Raw genomic sequence first — 20293 nt, forward strand, 5'->3', positions numbered from 1 at the left:
CACCTTTTATGTATAGATGACATTGAAGAGTTTTCAAATTTTGAAAAATAAATGCATTTCAATGAATGAGCTTGTATTTTTCTATTGTGAATTTAAGAATCCTACAGACATGTGGTTACCCTGAGCCCATAATGTCACATATTCATTCCAGTGGCCAAATTTATCCTAAGAATCCACTTGACATAAAAGGACCAGCTCAATATTGTCACATCACATTGAATGGTTAAAGTTGTTGAAGTTACCTGAAGTTAAAAAAAACTTATTACATCATTCAAATGTTAGGACTAAAGCTTTAAAAATACATATATAAACCACACATTTCCCATAATGTATCATTGCAGCTAGTTGTAATAGACATCTTTTCAAACTGTCACAAAAAACAGTCTCTTCTTTTTAATCTATTTGTAATCTCTCAATTTGGCAACGCTGTTCCACAAGATTAAAACAAAAACAAAAAAAATTGGAACCTGACAAGTAAAACATGCAGGGTGCACAGTACACGAAAGCTGTTTTTAAGTTGAAATTTTGACTGTTAGGAAAGGTCACAAATAACTTAAGGCGTTGGGCCTGGCCTTTATTTGATGAGAAAATAATTTGCTCAGGATGCATGATGATAATAAATGCAAGGGCAGATGTCCATAATAAATTGTTATGGCTCCATTGTCTCTGTTGAGTTGTAATGGAGTGGCAAAGGACAACCATTGGAGTTAATAGGTTAATAAAAGTCAGCGACAGATGGTGATCACATGATCTATTCCAATCGGGTTTCCAATACGACAAGGAATTATCATTTTGCTGTTGTATAGTGTGACCATTCATATATTGTTCATTTTTATCAATTGTCCAAAATTACATCCTTACACAAACAAATCTTTCCTATGAGTACATGCGCTCAGTCGTCCTAGTGTGCATGGAACCTTTTATGTCTGTTAATGGTTACGGTAATTTGAATTATGAAACTTTGAATTGATAGCTTTCATAACATGAAATTCAGTGTTAACATCTTTGTACCAGAACATAAACAAACAGACAATTATGACCGAAAATGTTCTGACAAAGTGTTTGCAGTAAGGAACACATAAGCAACCTTCCTTCATAAAAGCAAGAACAAAATGAAGTCTTTATTCTAATTCCAAGATTATCCAGTTGTATCAGGTCACATAGAACACAAGCGTAATCCTTCCATCTCAACCTCATTTAAAACATTTTAAATGACTTTCCATCATAGCTCCCTGTTCTTTGATTCTGCCTTCACAGTGGACTCCAGCAGTGCCATGGTCAATTCATGGCAATTTTTGTTTTCCTTGAATTGGCTTTTAGACTGTTTCCAGATGTGGATAGTTGCAAAGAAGATGGGAGGATAATATTTGTCACTGTTTGAAAAGATATTTTAGTTACTTGGCACTTGGGTGTGCTTAATTTTACTTTGTCTACAGTTCAAATGAAAAATGACAAACACAGTCCTGTGCACTGGAGAGTAAAAAGCAGTGCAGCAGAGTTGACCTCATCATGAGATGATTTGACAGTACACATTTATCTGCAAAACACTTAAATGATTTCTTCACATTAAATACAGACTGAGATGTGACAGTGATGCAACCCCTTTCAACATTCAACGCTGTAAGAGTGACAAAGTGTGGAACTCCACTTTCAAGCTGATGTGTTTCACATTCTGCATGCAAAGTGATCACAAAGTGGAAAGACATTTGGTTAAAGTGCCTCTACAAAGACGCTTGGACAATAGCCACACACAAATATAAATCAAGTCTTTGTTTAGAATTCTCACTGTGTGTGGTCAGTGGGGCAGCTATGAAAATCTATTATTTTAAGAAAAACAAAACTTGTTTATGAAAATAAATCATTTGGTTTTTAGTCTGTCCTTCACACAAAGCAACTGAAAACTGTCTTATTATTGTCATGGCAGGTGAGCTATACAATTGTGTTTCAAATAAAGAAAGCCAACAACGCAATCAAGGATTAACATGCTGTCGACTTGCTCTACAGTGGTTGTTGAACCTATAAAATGCTGATTAAAATGATTCATCTGATTCTCAAGAAAGAAGTTACTGAACCAAGCAGATAAAAGCGAGACTCCCAACACAAAATAAAAGTGCATCAAACATTGGATCACAGCAGACAAATTGTTAAAAAGTGGTCTTCATTCATATTGTATAATCCAGTGACTTCATTTGTGCAGCGCCAAACCTTCAGAATAAAAGCAGCATTTTGGCTCTACGCATTTGTCTGACAATTGAGTAACCAAGCATCATGATGCAGGTGAACAACAAACACCCACACAGAACACTCTAAAGAAACATGTTTTGGCACATCAGCCAGGAAAAAAAAAAATAAATCTTGTCAGGCACACACATACAGTCATACGTCCAAACATACGAACATGCAGGTGGTGAACTGGACTGGAAATCCAAGGAGTCATGGACTTTTTTTTCTGTTAGTGATCCAATGCCGTTTTCCTTCCGTTAAGTGACCAATGTCAGCTGTGCCGACGTCTGGATTTATGGGCAGTGTTTGGTAGCTTCAAGCTAACCTGTAACAGTGTGAAGACAGTTTGTGTGCATTCATGCAGGTCGACGAGAAGCAAGGTTGGGGAAGTATGAAGTGGGCTTGCTGGTTTTAATTTGTGAGTCACCTTGGTAAGTCTTCTCTCCTGCGGTAATGTCTCAGTTTAAATAATCAAGTCCTTATCATAATTCTCTATTGTGTCACAACCAAAACTGGTAGGCTTTTTCCTTTGTCATGGCTCAGTTTTTCAGTGTAACAGTGTGACATGCTTTCAAGTTTCAGGTGTCTAGGGGGGTGAAATTAAGAAGCATAAAGGACGGATCCGTGTGTGTTTCAGGAAGAGGTGAGCTTCACCTCGTTTTGTTATAGCAGCTCTTCTCTGTGCTTCTTTCCTCTCATAGGACCCTGGCCGTTCCTCAAGGAGCCGTTTTGCGGTCGAAGAAGATGACCGCGCTCCTGCTCAGTCCATGAAAATCCGACCTGCCCGTCGTCGCTGTCCAGGTCGGAGTCGGAGTGCATGAGGGCAGAGGAGGTGGGGGCGGGTACTGGCTTGATGCGGCCTGGGCAGGTGGCACCAGAGCAGTGTTACTCACTCTGCACATTACTGGCACACCCAGAATTATAATGGACAGTTTGGATGTTCCATGTGTAATTCTTACCAGCTCTGGGTGGTTGCAGCTCCAGAGCGTCTTGCTCATCAGCTTCCAGCATTTTATAACGGCTTTTAGTTCTGCGCGGTTTGCTCTTACGTCTTGGAGCAAAATGGAGAAAGCAAATGCACAACAGCATTAATCAGGTGGTAGAATCACATGCTACCGCACATAACAAAAATGCATGTATGATCACTGAATTAGTTTACGCTCTAAATATAGTAATCTTCCTGATGACACGTTGCCACTCGGACTACTCACATGACTAACAGCAACCATATTGTTTTAACTTATATTCATAAGCATTAGGCCGTAATAAAGAAGTGGGTCCTTGATTTATGAGTTTAATTCATTTCGTGACTATGCTCCGAACTCAAAACATTTCTCAAATCATCTTTCCCCATTGAAATGTATGAAAATGCCATCAGTCTGTTCTAGCCTTTAAAAAAAAAAACAACTAACATTTTAAAATAGCACTTTGAAGTATTGTACTTTGTAAAAGCATACAGTTATAAACAATTAATTAGAATGTAAACTGTTGTTTGTGCATCATAATCTTTTAATTGTGTGGCTCTTTCAGGTGTGTGCCTTGGCCACCAGGGGGCAGTATAATACAGACAGGGATATACAGTGGGTACGGTACGTTTTCAGACCCTCTTAAATTTTTCACTTTGTTATATTGCAGCCATTTGTTAAAGTCATTTAAGTTCATTTTTTCCTCATGAAATGTACACACAGCACCCCATATTGACAAAAAAACGTAATTGTTGAAATTTCTGCTGATTTATTAAAATAGAAAAACTGAAATATCACACATCCATAAGTATTCAGACCCTTTGCTGTGACACTTATATTTAACTCGTGTGCTGTCCATTTCTTCTCATCATCCTTGAAATGGTTCTACACCTTCATTGGAGTCCAGCTGTGTTTGATTATACTGATTGGACTTGATTAGGCACGCCACACCCCTGTCTATATAAGACCTTACAGCTCACAGTGGATGTCAGAGCAAATGAGAATCATGAGGTCAAAGGAACTGCCTGAAGAGCTTAGAGACAAAATTGTAGCAAGGCACAGATGTGGCCAAGGTTACAACAAAAATTCTGCTGCACTTAAGGTTCCTAAGAGCACAGTGGCCTCCATAATCCTGAAAATGAAGACGTTTGGGACGATCAGAACCCTTCCTAGAGCTGGCCGTCCGGCCAAACTGAGCAATCGGGGGAGAAGAGCCTTGGTGAGAGAGGAAAAGAAGAACCCAAACATCACTGTGGCTGAGCTCCAGAGATGCAGTCGGGAGATGGGAGAAGGTTCTAGAAAGTCAACCATCACTGCCGCCCTCCACCAGTCGGGGCTTTATGGCAGAGTGGCCCGACGGAAGCCTCTCCTCAGTGCAAGACACATGAAAGCCCGCAGGAGTTTGCTAAAAAAAACACCTGAAGGACTCCAAGATGGTGAGAAATAAGATTCTCTGGTCTGATGAGACCAAGATAGAAATTGTTGGCCTTAATTCTAAGTGGCATATGTGGAGAAAACCAGGCACTGCTCATCACCTGTCCAATACAGTCCCAACAGTGAAGCATGGTGGTGGCAGCATCATGCTGTGGGGGTGTTTTACAGCTGCAGGGACAGGACGATCGGTTGCAATCGAAGGAAAGATGAATGCGGCCAAGTACAGTGATATCCTTCTCCAGAGTGCTCAGGACCTCAGACTGGGGCGAAGGTTCACCTTTAAAAAAGACAATGAGCCTAAGCACATAGCTATAATACCGAAGGAGGGGCTTCAGAACAACTTTGTGACTGTTTTTGAATAGCCCAGGCAGAGCCCTGACTAAAACCCAATTGAGCATCTCTGGAAAGACCTGCAAATGGCTGCCCACTAACGTTCACCATCCAACTTGACAGAACTGGAGAGGATCCCTAAATCCAGGTGTGAAAAACCTGCTGCATCATTCCCAAAAAGAGTATTGGCTCATGGCTGTATTAGCTCACAAGGGGCTTCTACTAAATACTGAGCAAAGGGTCTGAATACTTATGGCTGTGTGATATTTCAGTTTTTCATTTTTAATAAATCTGTAAAAATTTCAACAATTCTGTTTTTTTTTTGGTCACTATAGGGTGCTGTGCGTACATTAAATGTGAAAAAAAATGAACTGAAATTATTTTAGCAATGGCTGCAATATAAGAGAGTGAAAAATTTAAAGGGGTCTGAATACTTTCCGTACCCACTGTACATACACGTGACAGTAAACTGCAGTAATGGAGTTTTTTCGCAGAGGATAAAGAATATATGCCTGTCAGTATTGTTCTATTGTTTCTCTTACATGTGTTACTCCATTGTTTGCATTCAAGTATCCATTTCTTGAAGGGTTATAAAACCGTGACACTGATTTAATTTGTGAGACTATGTTATTTTGTATTCTGTTAGCATTAAGCTAATGCAATTTCCTAAGGCTTTTCCCCTTTGAAGATTTTTTTCACTATCTGCCAAACTGCTGCTTGTTGTGAAGTGAGGTGAGTTTTATTCAGCTGCCACCATCTAGCGCTCGTATCTCAAATCTCTGCTCGCAAGTAAAACCGAAAACTTGGCTGAGCGATGGCTCATATCTCCCAAAACTCCTAAGCCGGGTCACTCGTAAATCAAGGCACTACTGTATTAGATTGAGCTCACCTGTCACAGCAACACACACACCCCCAAACAACTGTCGCCACAGCAACTACAATCATAAAGGACGCTATGGTCACATAGAGCACGCTCCACTCTGAAAGCAAATATATTCATCATTAGATGCAGAACGACATGATTTATTTGAAAAGGTATAATTCTAATTTGTCAATATCAGCGGGGTCATTTGAACTGCTTTTTAGCGCTTTACTCCTGACTAAGTCATCGGGGGCGGATCCGTCTCATCTTACCGCAGTTGCTTTCTGCATCGCCGAGCTGCGCTCTGATGAAGTTCTCCATCCAAAAAGGGTGGCAGACACATCGACGTGTGAATGAGTCACACTCGCCATGACTGGAGCAGTTCAGCTGGCAGACTGAGGGGGGACAGCGGATATTAGTGGACACCGGCACCATTTTACAGAACATCTGTGAATTAGTGATGAAACTATTTGGTACAAGAGAACTTTACATATCAACAACTTTGAGTTTGCCCGATGAACCCAATCATCATTCCAGAATTACTTTGAAGTGTGTAAAAAGTGCAGTACAGTACTCACTGACGGTGTCCACCCGCCGGGCCTTGTAAATGAGAAAGTCGTTCTTCTGTTTGCGCAGTTTGTTGCGTAGGGTGAGTGCAACACTGTGACCGGACACAGGAGGGCGCCCTGGACCGCCTGACACCAGGAAGACCAATCGAGTACTAAGACCAGAACATGGAGTAAAAGTAGCACTTTGAATAAACATAATCTAAAATATAACACAATAGTACTTTGTCAATTAGTTTATTTTGTTCTGTGACCATATGTCAATTTTTCCCATCGAAACAATTGAAATACCATTAACCGGTCAGCCCGTCTCAAAACCTGAAAAACTTGTAATTTGAGGTACTCGTAAGGCAAGGTACCACTGTAATCATATAATAATAGTAGCGAGCAAACTAATTTATAGTTCAAAAGGTATAGAACTACTCACCTGTGCTCATTAAATGCACCAATCTCTCGAACAATGATGTCGCTATCGAGGACGCCAAGCAACACTCCGACCTGGCGCAGAAGCATGTCGCGTTGGCGGTGGGAAACCTGTGTTATGGGCACCTCTAAGACCAACTCCACCTGGTCACTCTCCCATGGGTCTGACCGAGAGAGAGTTAAGACAAACAAAAGTTAAGCGGTGCTGAGCAGCTTTTTTTAATGCTTGCACATAAAGGAAACATTGAATACTATCACTGTTTTAAGTGGAGGTGCCAACATGTTTAATTCAATAGCTTATTCCCACAGTATATAGAGGCAAAAAAGGCAACGACTAGTCTACAAAACAGTTAGACTCCAGTGGTTCTACAAGTATGAGCAGTCTGTCAAGTGTTTATGGATTTTATGATTTGTGTGTACCTGGTTTGACTTCCAATGCGCCGCTGTCTGTGCTGATTTGACCTTTGCTGTCAGTGACAGACAGGGTGAAACTATACTTGCCCTGCACCAGGTTTCCCAGAAACAAGATAGCTTGGTGATCAGAATTGTTCAGCACATCCTGTGAAACAAGTGAGAAATACACATTTGGGTTTAGCTCCTTTTTGGTTGTGCAGTGAGGTAACAATACAATTTTGAACTTCAATTTCCTCTCTGGCAAGATGCCTTTAAATTGCCTCTTTCCTCTTGATGAATTGAAGCCATGTACTCTAAAAGTGCAACTTTGCAGATGAATGACAGCGAGTTGATACAGTATACCGGTAAGTCTCACAATACACAAGAGGGTTATCCAACTGGAAAGACATGCAAACAGGACTTCAGTTAGAAAACAGTCGTGTATAAACAACCAGGAGAAAAGCCTTAGAAAACAGTTGTATGTCGAGTATAAATAGCCAGAAGAAAAGCCTCACACAAAATAGTTTTGCAGAGACAAGTATGGAAAAAAGTTCATCTCAACTGTTTTGTTCTCTTCAGAATGAAATTGTCAAGACAAGGAAACAGAAGTCGTGTATTTCAATAAATGAAAAAATGATTACCATAACCTCTCTCGTAACTGAACATTTTTAGCTGTCAAGTTGTCAACTAAGTTCTAATGTTGTCTCACCCCGGCCGCGGGGCTGCTGTCATCTCTTGTCCACAGATAGCTGATGCCGCCTTTATCATCAGTGGAGTGTGATCCGTCCAGGGTGGCCGTCCGCACAGGCAGAGACACGGGTGGACTGGAAACCACACGAGCCACAGGTGGCTGGTCCAGTTCTGGTTTAGAATTTGTTAAAGTGTTGATGACTAAACATGAAATAATAATTGTTTTTACTTTCACGTCGTGTATTAAGTGCAGTAAGCGCTTGTCACTGGTTAACCGTACAAATCAAAAATGTATAGGCCTAGTAGAAGCATGTCCATTTTTTTTTTTAAAGGGAGAAGACCCCCACCTTCTCTGACGACAACCGTGACAGTGTCGCTACTATGCAGCTTTCTCTCATCGGTCACTGTCAAGGTGAACTCGTAAGTGCCAACTTCCAGACCGGTCACTGTGGCAACAGCACTGTCTGCGTTCTCAATCTTCACACCATCAGGACCTCTGGCAGAGACAGAGCAGAGAGAGAATTTAAGGCAGGAAGAAAGTATTATGTTCAATAACAGTGAACAATAAAGATGTGCAAATTTCAAATGTACTTTTATTTTTGATGTTGTTGAAGATATTGGAAAGAATTCCTAGCACTCTTAACTAATCATAACTACGCAATTCTGCATCAACTGTCAGTGAATGCTACTGACTTGGTCTGTTTCCAGTGGTAGGTGACTATCTTCTGGTCATCGCTGCTCTTACTGCCATCCAGCATAGTTCGATCGACCGGTAGTGTCAGTTCTTTTTCCGGTCCTGCATCTGCCTCTGGTGGTTTATTGTTTTCTAGAGGATGAGGAGAGAGAGAAATATGAGGTAGTGAATGAGTGGATAGAAATCCACCTGACACGATAATTAAGCAGGTGATGATGTAATGTGACTTGAAGGCATTTACCTGGCTGCACAATAACTGTGACCTGGGCTGTGTCTTGCTGTCCAGCAGAGTCGGTCACAGTTAACTGGAAGGTGTAATCTCCCTCCTGCATGGCCGACAGCTGCAAGATGTGTGTGCGTACGCCCTGAACAATACAAACACAGGACCCCATCTTGGACACTGACTAGATGTGTAGCTCTTTTCACCCAAAAAAAAAGAATAATATAGAATTGTGTCTCAATCAGCAACAAAAAAAAAAAAAAAAAAAAAAAAAAAAAAATCAACCAAAGAAAAATATCCCTATAAGACTCACTTGCATCTCCACCACCTTGTCTTTGCTCTCAGGACTCAGGGACCATTCATAAGCAAGGGAGTCATGGTCGTCTGTGCTCTGGTTGCCATACAGAGTGATGGAATTACGTGGCAAAGTGATGACCTGCGTTACAAAAAATAACCCAAAAGGATTCAGTCAAAAATGTTGTTGCTCAAATGTTACAAGAAAAATTATAAAATTCCCATATCAGTGATCCATAATTTAATGGTTACTTCCTTGATCCATGCCATACATCTCTACAAAGTTCTCTGGGAGTCAGTTAATTTTTGCTGCTAACATAAAAACAAACATAGCCAGAAAGAAAACCTGATAATAAAATAATATAAATAAATTGGCAATGTGATACAAATAAAAGGGTAATGTGTAAAAATGTTGACCTGGTTCGGGCCAGCGTTGGCCACAGGCTTGTAATCCTTGGCTTTGTTGACAGACAGGGTGGCCTGAGTTGAGTCTTTGGCGCCATCTGAGTCTGTGACAATCAAACTGCAAAAAAAAAACAAAAAAATATATATATATATAAAGATCTGATTACATACAGACATCTGCTTAATGAAATAAGCAAACAAAATACTGTACAGTGACTCCCTGCCAATTTGTAAATGCAGGTGCTTGCAAATTTTTCTGCTGAACTATTTGCGGAAAAAGCTAGCTGGTCAACTTAAGGTACAGTAAGTGGTGAACTAAAGATGGTTTGTGATATGTGTATTTAAAATGAGTATATCTATGTATCAGTAAAATGGTAAAAACAGTAAAATATAAAATAGTAAAGTCGTAATTTCTACTTTTCCAGGTTGCAAAGTGGCAACATACACGCACGCCAGCATCCTCACACTTTGGATGCATTTGTTTCTAAATCAAACAATCCGCAGGTCATTTATTTGTAATGGTAATGTTCTACTCTGAGTTTGAAATCCTAGTGTTTGTGGTATATTTACAGTTTAAACTAATATTGGCAATAATAATGTTATTTATTTATTTATTTTTGGGGAGTAGGGGGGCGGGGCGTCCATTTTTCGGGGCTTGGTCCCTAACCCCCATGAATAGCGAGGGTTCACTGTATGGAGATTTTTCAGATAGATGCATAATATTTTAGATGGCAAGCAGCATGAAATGTGTACTTGAATGTGTAGTTCCCTGGAACCAAGTTGGTGAGGGTGAGGACGGCCGTGTTGGCTGACACCTTTTCCTCCCGGAGGGGACCTTTGACCTCTTCCCAGTGCCACACCACTACTTTGTCATCATCTGTGCTCTCTGAAAAAACAGAAAGACGTTTTAAAAGAAAGGGCCACTTCAGAGGACAGTTTTAGCAGATGTAACCCAATGATGTTTGCATGCGTGTGTTAATTCCAAAACTCACGGCTGCCATCTATTACTGTGGAGCTTGTTGGCAAGGAGATCTCTTGGAACTTTGGGGAAACTACAGCAACAGGAGGCTTGTTTACCCGCGGCTCTGTCAGGTGGAAAATAAGAACTTAACATGCTTAGTGAGCTGTAAAGTGCTTGTTTGTGGCTGAGGCACAAAACTAATGTTTGCGTACAAATCACAGAATAAAACTTGATCTATAGGGGGTTTGCATACTGGAGATGGAGACTGACTTGCATTACTGAATGTGAGCACCTATCTTTATTAGCACTGACATGCTGTGTAGAAGACAAATCATACTTATTATACAGTACAACAATCAACTTTAGATCATACATATACTATACACTTTATAAAATATTTACTGTTTACATAAATAGGACTATGTCTACTCTTGTTTTCCCTTACCTGGTTTGACAGTGACATTGACGTAACCTTCTCCATGGGCTCCTCCCCCATCCACCGTCACTTCAAACTCATACAGACCAACTGTGAGCTGAGAAAACAAATGCAAGTCAAACAATGTGAAAGACGAAGTGATCTTACTGACTACATATTTATATCCACAAAATAAGAGTTTCTGAAACAGTTTGCTCTTTCTACTTATCACAATTCTCTGTGAAAGTCCCAGTTTACATCCACCTTATTTAGTTTTCAGTACATTATTGTGGGTATGTAAATCCAATTTAAAAAAAGTTGAGTCTCAGATTAACATGTTACCCTTCATTTTAAAAGTGTGGTTCCAATCTATTCAATGGAATAGTTCCGTTTTCTTTAGTGCATGCAAATGCACTGACTCAAAGCTTCCATTTTAGATGCAACAAAATTGATACACTTTGAACACGTCTATGAAGGCTGTACCTTGCTGAGTTTCAGGGTTTTGCTGTGCTTCCCTTCCATCTCCCCGCTGTAATCTTTGGGATGCGTTATCAGACGCCAGTCAAATGCATAGTTTGCATCTGTTTGGAAGCAGTGCCATAAAAAGACAGTAAGTAAGAAACTGCTCATGTATTGAATTAACTCAGAATTATTATTTTTATTTAGAATTATTTTTTAAATGACGCCTTTTCATTTTGTTTCATTCAAGCATGTCAAGAAGGTGAAATGGGATAAAAAAAAAAAAATAAACGATGATTTGTTCACTGTATATTGTTGGACGGTTGTTGAACTTCTTTATTCATGTTTTCTGGCTTACCTGGCGGAAGTGGTGGCACCACAAAGGCGTTAAGCTCGACCGAGCTGCGTGGTAGGGTGACCGCAACACTTTCCCCTGCTGACACCACCAGCTCCCTCACTGGAATGGACACACAACAAATGAGATGTTGCCAACAGGAACACATGACAACAATAAAGTTGGCACTGCTCAGGGTTAATGTCCTCATGCAGGGATTTTATTGGAACAAATAAGGTATTTACGAAATGTTTGCTTGAACTCGTTATGAGAGGCTAAATGTCAAACCACAATAAATGTTTACGTGATTGGAGTAAGACAATACTAACTTTAGTATTCTGCAGAAACCTATTAGATCTCAGGGGCAGGAGAACACTATATTCTTCCATATAATTTCTCTGTTGCCTACAGTTGTCTGTCTCGGAAAATCTACGTCTGATTACAAAGACGACGCTTAAAACCGTCTGTATGCGGTACTGCTCGGATCAGGTGGTGCACAATGAACTTGTGTGTGCATTAACAGGAAGTAGTCTCCTACGGTGGTTGAAGAATGAAATTAAAGTTGTGTGCAAGAAGACTAAATTGAATTCACTGTATAGAAATGCATTCTGTTTGTTTATGGAACCATTGATGTAATCAGAGTTGCAGTACTTCGGAAGACTTGGAAAAGCTCCCTCTTCCCCTAAAGGAGAACTTCCACCACCAATCAAACTGATCACATTTGTGAGATCACACAGAAAAAAATTCTGTTTCCCAAAGGCAAAGAAACACTGAACAAACAATGTTTGCCAATAAAGGCTGACTGCCAATGGGATAAAGGTTGACAACTGAAACGTCCTAGTAAGCCAGTAGTAAAACTTGTTGACAGTTACAGATGGCTGAGAGTCTGCATAGTGTGTCAATCACTTAAGCTTATTTCAAACCAGAGATAAACCTTTAGACAATATCTCCTTTGTCACGGTGTATACAACAGTTGCTATTTCTATGCTGTGCTATCCGCTACAAATGCATGCTACATCCATACATACATACATACTTTCATCTGCTATGACATGCATTCTAATTGCAGGTAAAAGTTTTCAGTTGTGAAGACATATCAATAGGTATAACCAACCACACAAGCGCTTCTTGGTAGTTTAAATCGCCTGTCTCAGCACATTCCTACGCATATCCACGTAACCTCACCAATTCAAAATAATATTGGGCAGTGCAATGATTAAATACATTTATATTAAGTACCTGTATATCAAATATAGTATTCTAAACCGATATTATACTGTAATAGCGCCTACATGCAGTTTAGACACTGAATTAGCACATTCTTAACATTACAGTTACAGTCGAGTTTTTTCCACATATATTTTCCAGGAGAGACTATAAACAACATGAAGCAAGTGACACTATAGAATAATTGCATAATCTTGCATTTATTACCGGCCAGTGTTGGCACTGTACTGATGGTAGTTGCTGTGGACGTGCTGACATCACTGTTATTGGAAGACGCAGTAGTGTCTAGTACAATGGAGGAGTTCTGCTGTGGGGCGTGTTCACTACTTCTGTTGGTGATGTAACTAATGTTCTTTTGGTCCGCTTGTGGAACCAGACTGGGGTTGGGCACCAACAGTGTGGGTTGCACTGGATCCAGTTTGGAGTTTTCCTGAAAAAAAAGAAAGGGTTTCAAAGGGTAAAGCTGTGGCAAACTACCGTAATTTCTCATGTATAATGCGCACCCATGTATAATGCGCACCCCCAAAGTTGACCTAAAAATTCTGGAAAACCCTTCTACATATGTATAATGTATTTTTACAATGCATGATTTTGCTTCTACCCATATGATCAAAACAAAGTATTATCTGTATTTTGTTAGTTTATTTCAAATAATTATTCTGAAGATAAGCACTCTTAGAACGCGTAATACTTTTTTCAAATTTACTTGCTCTTATTTTGAAATTCACAGCCCTACTTTTATATATTAAATGAGAATACACACATTTTGTGCTCATGTTTGATTACCCAGGCAGAATTTGTAAAATGGGTACAGTTCTTTAAAGAAAACATGAAGGGCCAGGGGAAATGCATTTAATTTTATTTTAATGGAATTCAAATTAAACGGTCAAGCATTTCAGAAAAGCACAATCATTAAACAAAATATTACCATAAAGAAATTAATGATGGTCGTTGTTCAGTCATCAAACATATTAAATTTTTTTTTTTTACAAATTCTGCCACGGTATGACAGGTATGTAGGTATGTAAACCTATGAGCACATCTGTACATATATGCCGTCATACGTACCCCCTGTCATATTAGAATGAAAGTGTACACCTCTCTCATAACCTCTAGGTGGCGGTGGCATTTTTGAATGAAAGTGTACAGCTTTTTCATAGCCACTAGAGGGCAGCATTCATTTATAAAAGGTGAACGGTTTTTCCATTTGCCTCTATACCTATGTATAATGTGCACTATTGACTTTTGACAATTTGGGGGGAAGAAATGCAGATTATACATGGGAAATTACGGTAACAACTTACATATTTTAACAAAGAAGTCTAAATTGTGTATGATTTAATTCTTAGACTGATAACTTCAGATAATTAGACTAATAGAAGTATAGCAGCACATTCAAATCTATTATGCAAAGTGTAATAAATGTATTGAGCAATGTCCTGGTTCTAGTTAAAACTGCAAACAGTGCTATGAATGAGTTAAAAAGGTAAGAATAAAGAAATGTATGGTAAAACTGTGCAACAAATCTTAAAGTACAGATCAGTATATACTTAAAAAAATGAACCAGTATTTACCGTGCTAGGCTGTTGTTCTGTTTGCCCTTCATGTTCTGCAAGACGGACGCTCCTCCCTCTTTTTGTGGTAGAACTCTTAATAAAAGACCACAAATAAAGTTTGAAAAATAATAACGCATATTCAATGCAAAATGACTCCTCCACCCACAACTTTGATACTTGCTTGAATTATGTAATGCTAATTCTAATACTCAGCTAATTCATTCAAAGTTACACTGTGATGATATTGATGACAGATCAGAACTCAGTGGTGCAAATGTACTACTTCCTGTGTGAATGTTACTGAAATCAATTCTATCCCATCATCTCAATTAAAGAAGTATTTCCTGCATATTCCTTCATTTAAATGTAATTTAACAATTGATGCTTAGCATCACATAAACTCATGATGATTAACCATCAGTCATACCTTGGTTAGAATCTGAAGGAGCCCGAGAGAATCTCGATCAGGTTGTGGCAGAAACAAGATGGGGCAGCCCCCCTTCAGGGAGCAACTGAGAAGCACACATCGGCCGCCGAGGCTCCACACAGCGTTGCAACTTGGCCTCAAGCAGCAGGTCTCCCAGCATGTTGGCCCACCTCTGCCGTCTGCTAGAGGGTACCAACCCAGGCTGATGACGCTTGTCCAGTGGAGCCCAAGCACCCCGCCAGTAACACGGCAGACATCTGCTGATACACCTAGTGGGAGTCAGAGGAAGTCTATTAGCTTGTAAATGGCCATTTAGTGGGGGAGGGGGGCTCAAGTTGGGCTTGTGACAACAGGGGCTCAAAGTAGCGTAAGGCAAGATTATGTGGTTTGATTAAATATAAGTGTAATTTTCTTTGTTTAATATCAGCCAAGAAACTGCTAGTATCTCAACAAACTGAGTCAGGTCACACGTAAGTCGAGGTACCACTGTGTAAGTAATGACATGGCACATATAATAACTGGCACTATATAAACCATAAAGTATCACCTTCAATCTCACCATCATACACTGATGACAAATGTTGTCATGTGATGTGCCAACCAGCTCATCCTGCTCAAGCACCTTTCAACAGGAAGTCAGGTGTCAAAAGATGATTACAAGAACGCCACTCAGACTCCCTGAGTCACAATCATTGTTAAAAAATAATAATAATAATAAATAAATAATAATCCAATAAATAGTGCAGTTAACTGTGGTTAGTTTGGCCAAAATGTTCTGAAAATCTGGCATTGGCTCAACTGTCACTTGATAGGCCGGCCTTTTGGGGATTTCACTTGAGTCAAGCTATTGTTGGAGCCCCTTAGTATCATTGAAGGCGGGTGGTCAAATGTGAGCCCCACCGAATTGTCGTCCCACGTCAAGGGGGACGCTTTCACTGAACATTTCTCAGAAAAGCAAACATACAACCACAGCTTGAGCAATCTGCGCTGTCAGCAGCACTGAAGAGAGAGGAAATTGCCTTTTTGCCTGACAAACCAAGACGCTGGCTGATTAGAGCCCAAAGCACATTATGCAATGAACACAAAACTCCAACATAGTCTGAGCCGACACGTACCAGCAGTCATCTGTCAGTGCAGTGATCTGCTGCAGTCTGTTCCTCGTTGATGCCATTACAGCACTTTACAAATGTTAATGCGGCCTGAGATACAACATGCAGTAAGGTAAATCGAACAATAGTGATCATTTAGAGTTTCTATTTTCCAAGCATGGCAAAAATCTAGCTTGACCTTGTAGTGAATACCAGCCAGTATGATTACTTTGGTCCTGAATGTTCAACTAAAGAGCAGAAACAGGAAGACTGTACGGAGGATTCTGACATTTAATATCGGTACCTTCAATAGATGTTTTGTTAATAAAAGCTTGTAAATGTGTTTAAGAAAAGGACAAATCACTGGTGTAATTTAGGGAGGTAAGATTATGGGATGCCCGCTGATATCGTGTGATAAAAGATTCGTAGAATGAATTCAAAGAGAAAGCAACATGCGAACCATCTGCAGCGACATGCATGCAAGATCTGATTAAACGTTATTCAACTTCATTCTGGAAAGAAAGCACATGACTTGCTCTCACAAAAACCACAAGATAGTTTGATTTAAAAAAAAAAAAAAAAAAAAAAAAACTTTGCCCTCTGTTTAGTTACTCCACCTCTTGTCCACTTTTCTGTCACCCACCCTCAACTCACACACACACACACACCCACACGCAAAGCACCCACTCACACAGAGCACTTATTGTTCTGTTTCACAATGTAAACCTGGTATCTCCCATCCCCCTCCAACACACATGCACAGACACACACACAATTTAGTCTACTATTCTGATGGCTCTGATTGGATCAGATGTAGACTAAAGACAACAACCAACCCAAAAGCAGCCAAGGATTCCAAAGATGATGAGGACACACCACAGTGACTGTGTTGCAGATCAAAAATTGTTTAACAGCTGTGGATGTCAATTGGTTATCAGTCGTCAGTGTTTTAATTGAGTTTTTGTTGTGTTTTGTTTTTTACCTGTGGGCAGGGGCAAAAGCCAGAGGGGGGTCAACGATAGCAGGAGGAGGTGTGGCAAACTCCAAGTGAGTAGATGCTGATATGTAGAAGACATTTTAAAATACCTTAAAAGGGAGAAGGAGGTACTGTATGTTAGTGTGAAGCACTTTTCGTTAGCTGGAAAGCTGAGCTCAAGTAAATGACAAAATTACAATTTTAATTACTACATGCCTGGACGCACCCAAGAAGCAGGCAAGGGTAGGGCATATATTTCTCAAAGAGATGCCAACAGAAATGTTACACCTGTTTAACAACTGAAGCCTGGCAAAGGTACCGACATTTACCTTTCGCCGGGCAGCCAGAAAGTGCAGGGTGGAGCTGAGGGAAGTCAGGGCCCGTGTGGAGCTACGTTGGCAGCAAGCTGCAGTGAGATGATTGGGAAAGGAGGAATAAGACCAACAATGTGCGGAGGATATCCAGCATGGCCGTCAGTGAGGCCCTCCTGGGATAAGATGCTCAAACTCAAACCTGGAGATGTAACAGTTGAGAGAGAATATCAAACAACGTGTCGAATACGATAGTATAGCTCACATTTATGATGTGATTTTTCTCCCCAACCTATTATTTATGACTAACAAACAGGAGTACTTTTTACACTTCAGGCTAGTGTACACAAAAGAGTTCCACAGCCTTTATTAAATCATCCCTAAGTATGTCAAGCTACCAAGAGGATCCAAACTGTGCAAGAACTATCCACCAAATTAATTAATTAGTTAGTTTTTAAATAAAACTGTATTAGCGACTAATTGATTTAAAAATGTTCTCATTCTATTGTGAAAGTGTTTGTAATATTTTACTTCCTGATTTAGCAACAGGGCTCAAAATATTAGACATGTAAGCCCCCTGAACCTACTAAATTCAAACACAGTAATAATGAGAACTCCTTGTGTAACTATTCTTTGTAAAATAAACACTCGTTTAACACAAATCACTCCAAGATTTTATGTCTTTTTTCCCCAGCAAGTGAGAAAGCAGATAAATGACTGAATATTTTCAGTTTGTCAGCTGAGTTGTCAAGACGTCACATTACGAGACAATTACGAGCTAATCAGAAAATAAATCAAGCAGTTTTCACATGCATCTGCTGTGTAGAAGGTTTGCGCAAGCAAAACAAACCTTCCATATCAGCAAATCATGTTTACCAGTTATAGCAGCACTCTGAAAGCCTTTTGGCTTGTCAAACCAACAAGCTGACACAAACCTGATTACACGGTTTGCCATCATCCCCCTCCGGCAGCCTCCAAGCATTTGAGGCAAAAACAAGTACTCCAGTTAAAAATAATCCAGAGCAAAATATGTTTGGAAAATAGCGATTCAGTCACATTTGTTCCACCATGTTACAGATGCCTTCTTTACTGCCTCAAGGCTGGGTGAGACCGTCAACAAGAAGCCAGCTTGGTCACCTGGACTGATGACAGCTTGGAGACGGTTCTGTCCAAAAGGCGCTTTTTCTCCAGAGAATCTCCGTCAGAACAATGATCTCTGTGACCAAGAGGCGCAGGTGTCAGCTTTGTTTCAGTCTCCTCGTTGTTGTTCTCAGCTGAAGAGCAGCACACTTGTCAGCCCTGTTTGCTTCCTGGCAGGTGGGCCTCTCCTGAACGCCAAAGCCCACGCACAATTTCTTCAGGCTGTTAAAAGAAGAAATGCATTTTAAATGAACTCCGACTTGAAGGGGCACATTTTTGGAAAATGAATAAATCAGGGTGGACTGTAGTGTGGACTTTAAATAAGAGGTTTAACAAAAATATGACATGTACCATTTAGGAATAACAGCCATTTTATGCATTTTACTTCCATTTGCAGTGGCTCAAGAGCATGTTGAAAATTAACTCACAAGTAGCCATATGCAATCAAACGCTGTAGTTAATTTTTTTTTTTTTTTTTTTTACTCATTACCCAGCAGGTATTGTTGAGCTGCAAATTACAACAGGATGGATCTCCTAAATCACAACCACATTATTACGTATGTTTGGTTCATCAGAGTAAATGTATATACTTTTCTGGTTGTATGGACTTGTACAGCTGCACAATGTAATGAGATCACATACAAGAACTGCTGATGGAAAGATAATAAAGCTTGGTTTTGCCTGAAAATCCCAGAGACGCTCATCTTTAAAAAATACACTATGGTAATGATTGTGGTTACTTTGATAAGAGGTGTGAAACTACATCCCCCTGTTTAATAATGACTCTCTGAGCGTCAAACAAAATGCGTTTATCTTTGTAATAGAATTTTGACAGTCACAAACTCACAATAGTAATAACTTACTGATTAAACCATGATGTAAACAGAAGTGACCACGTATAGGAGGAGGAATGAATTGGTATGTCATATATTGGAAAAACAGCATGGATTCTAAATAGTGAGTTCACAGTCTGTATATTGTAGCAAGCTAATAATAACAGCTTTCAGAAAAGCTTGGATGCAATCATGCTGTAGTCATATGAGGCCGATCGGCAGAGCTTGATTCGTTGCGTTAACTCGCCATGACAAACGATTGGATCAGGAATCTGCGGCAATCTAGTGGATCACTTTAACGCATTGCATATTGACACCGAGAGTAGTGTACCTGTTTAATCCAGGCTCCTTTAAGGCACCTTCAGCCTAACAGCTGCTGGCATCTCGGTTTTATTTACATGCTGTAGCCACGGGTTCAGCGCGTTTTTGTTTGTTTTAAAAAAAAAAAAATTTGCTCCCACCACACCGTTTTGTAGTCGTACTCATTCGTCCTCTACTTCGTGCGATCGCCGTGGCGTGTTGAATCCTCGCTGTCCCCCCATAAATGCAGTAAATTGCGTCGCTCTCGCTTAGCTGATGTGCCCCTATAATCACCATCAAGCCACTTCTACGACATACAAGCATATCCGGTGGCGATTTCAAAATACGGTAACTCTTTAGCAAAAAATCTGCACGTTTAATGAGATGAAGACACAATGATACAAATTCATTCTTAAAAAAAAAAAAGTCGAACTGATGCCGTTAGGAACCTAAGACTGCATGCTATAGAATGCATATAGCTGTATCAGTAAAACCGTTAACGCTCCAGTGGTTAATAAAGGACAAATTACTAATCCTACTGCTTCCGGTCTGCGCCACCTGCTAACCACTATCAAAGGCGAAATGCGAAACAGTAACACTCACCTTTTTAATTTCTTGCGCAACTCTGAATTGTATCAGACAATTCGATAAAGACAACAAATGGCGTGGGGCGATATTTTTCGATAATTGTGAGCGACTTTGCCTCACCAACGTAGCAATATGGACCAAAATGGCGACGGCACCTTCCAACAACCGTCGCTACGATT

General features: G+C 40.0%; 1 protein-coding gene across 4 annotated transcripts; it reads right to left on the reverse strand.

Annotated features, from left to right (window-relative positions):
- Window positions 1–1092: 1092 nt before the first annotated feature.
- Window positions 1093–20227, reverse strand: kiaa0319l (KIAA0319-like ortholog). Of its 4 annotated transcripts, none has more exons than XM_061665031.1 (25): window positions 20130–20227; window positions 18391–18615; window positions 17272–17455; window positions 16949–17052; window positions 14879–15147; window positions 14470–14544; window positions 13103–13325; window positions 11693–11791; window positions 11359–11456; window positions 10906–10993; window positions 10492–10584; window positions 10253–10385; window positions 9512–9617; window positions 9114–9236; window positions 8822–8945; window positions 8580–8712; window positions 8234–8382; window positions 7906–8057; window positions 7224–7362; window positions 6808–6967; window positions 6393–6535; window positions 6087–6209; window positions 5842–5932; window positions 3183–3274; window positions 1093–3083 (listed from the first exon to the last, which is right to left on the reverse strand). In XM_061665031.1, exons 4-25 carry the CDS (start codon window positions 17040–17042, stop codon window positions 2887–2889), a joined length of 2904 nt encoding a protein of 967 aa, XP_061521015.1. In that variant the 5' UTR covers window positions 17043–17052; window positions 17272–17455; window positions 18391–18615; window positions 20130–20227; the 3' UTR covers window positions 1093–2886. The 4 variants fall into 4 exon arrangements, with proteins under 4 accessions (XP_061521015.1, XP_061521014.1, XP_061521011.1 ...); XM_061665030.1 differs by lacking the exon at window positions 20130–20227 and adding an exon at window positions 19693–19815; XM_061665027.1 differs by lacking the exon at window positions 20130–20227 and adding an exon at window positions 19558–19815.
- Window positions 20228–20293: the final 66 nt, after the last annotated feature.

The sequence above is a fragment of the Phycodurus eques genome, chromosome 20 (assembly GCF_024500275.1).
Source record: "Phycodurus eques isolate BA_2022a chromosome 20, UOR_Pequ_1.1, whole genome shotgun sequence".
Taxonomy (NCBI): Eukaryota; Metazoa; Chordata; class Actinopteri; order Syngnathiformes; family Syngnathidae; genus Phycodurus; species Phycodurus eques.

Coding starts and splice junctions, on each gene's coding strand:
- kiaa0319l (XM_061665031.1), bottom strand. CDS start 17,042: ATGTCTTCTACATATCAGCATCTACTCACTTGGAGTTTGCCACACCTC. Junction 8,383..8,579: donor TACCACTGGAAACAGACCAA/GTCAGTAGCATT, acceptor TGTCTCTGCCAG/AGGTCCTGATGGTGTGAAGA. Junction 6,536..6,807: donor GGTGCATTTAATGAGCACAG/GTGAGTAGTTCT, acceptor TTCTGGTCTTAG/TACTCGATTGGTCTTCCTGG.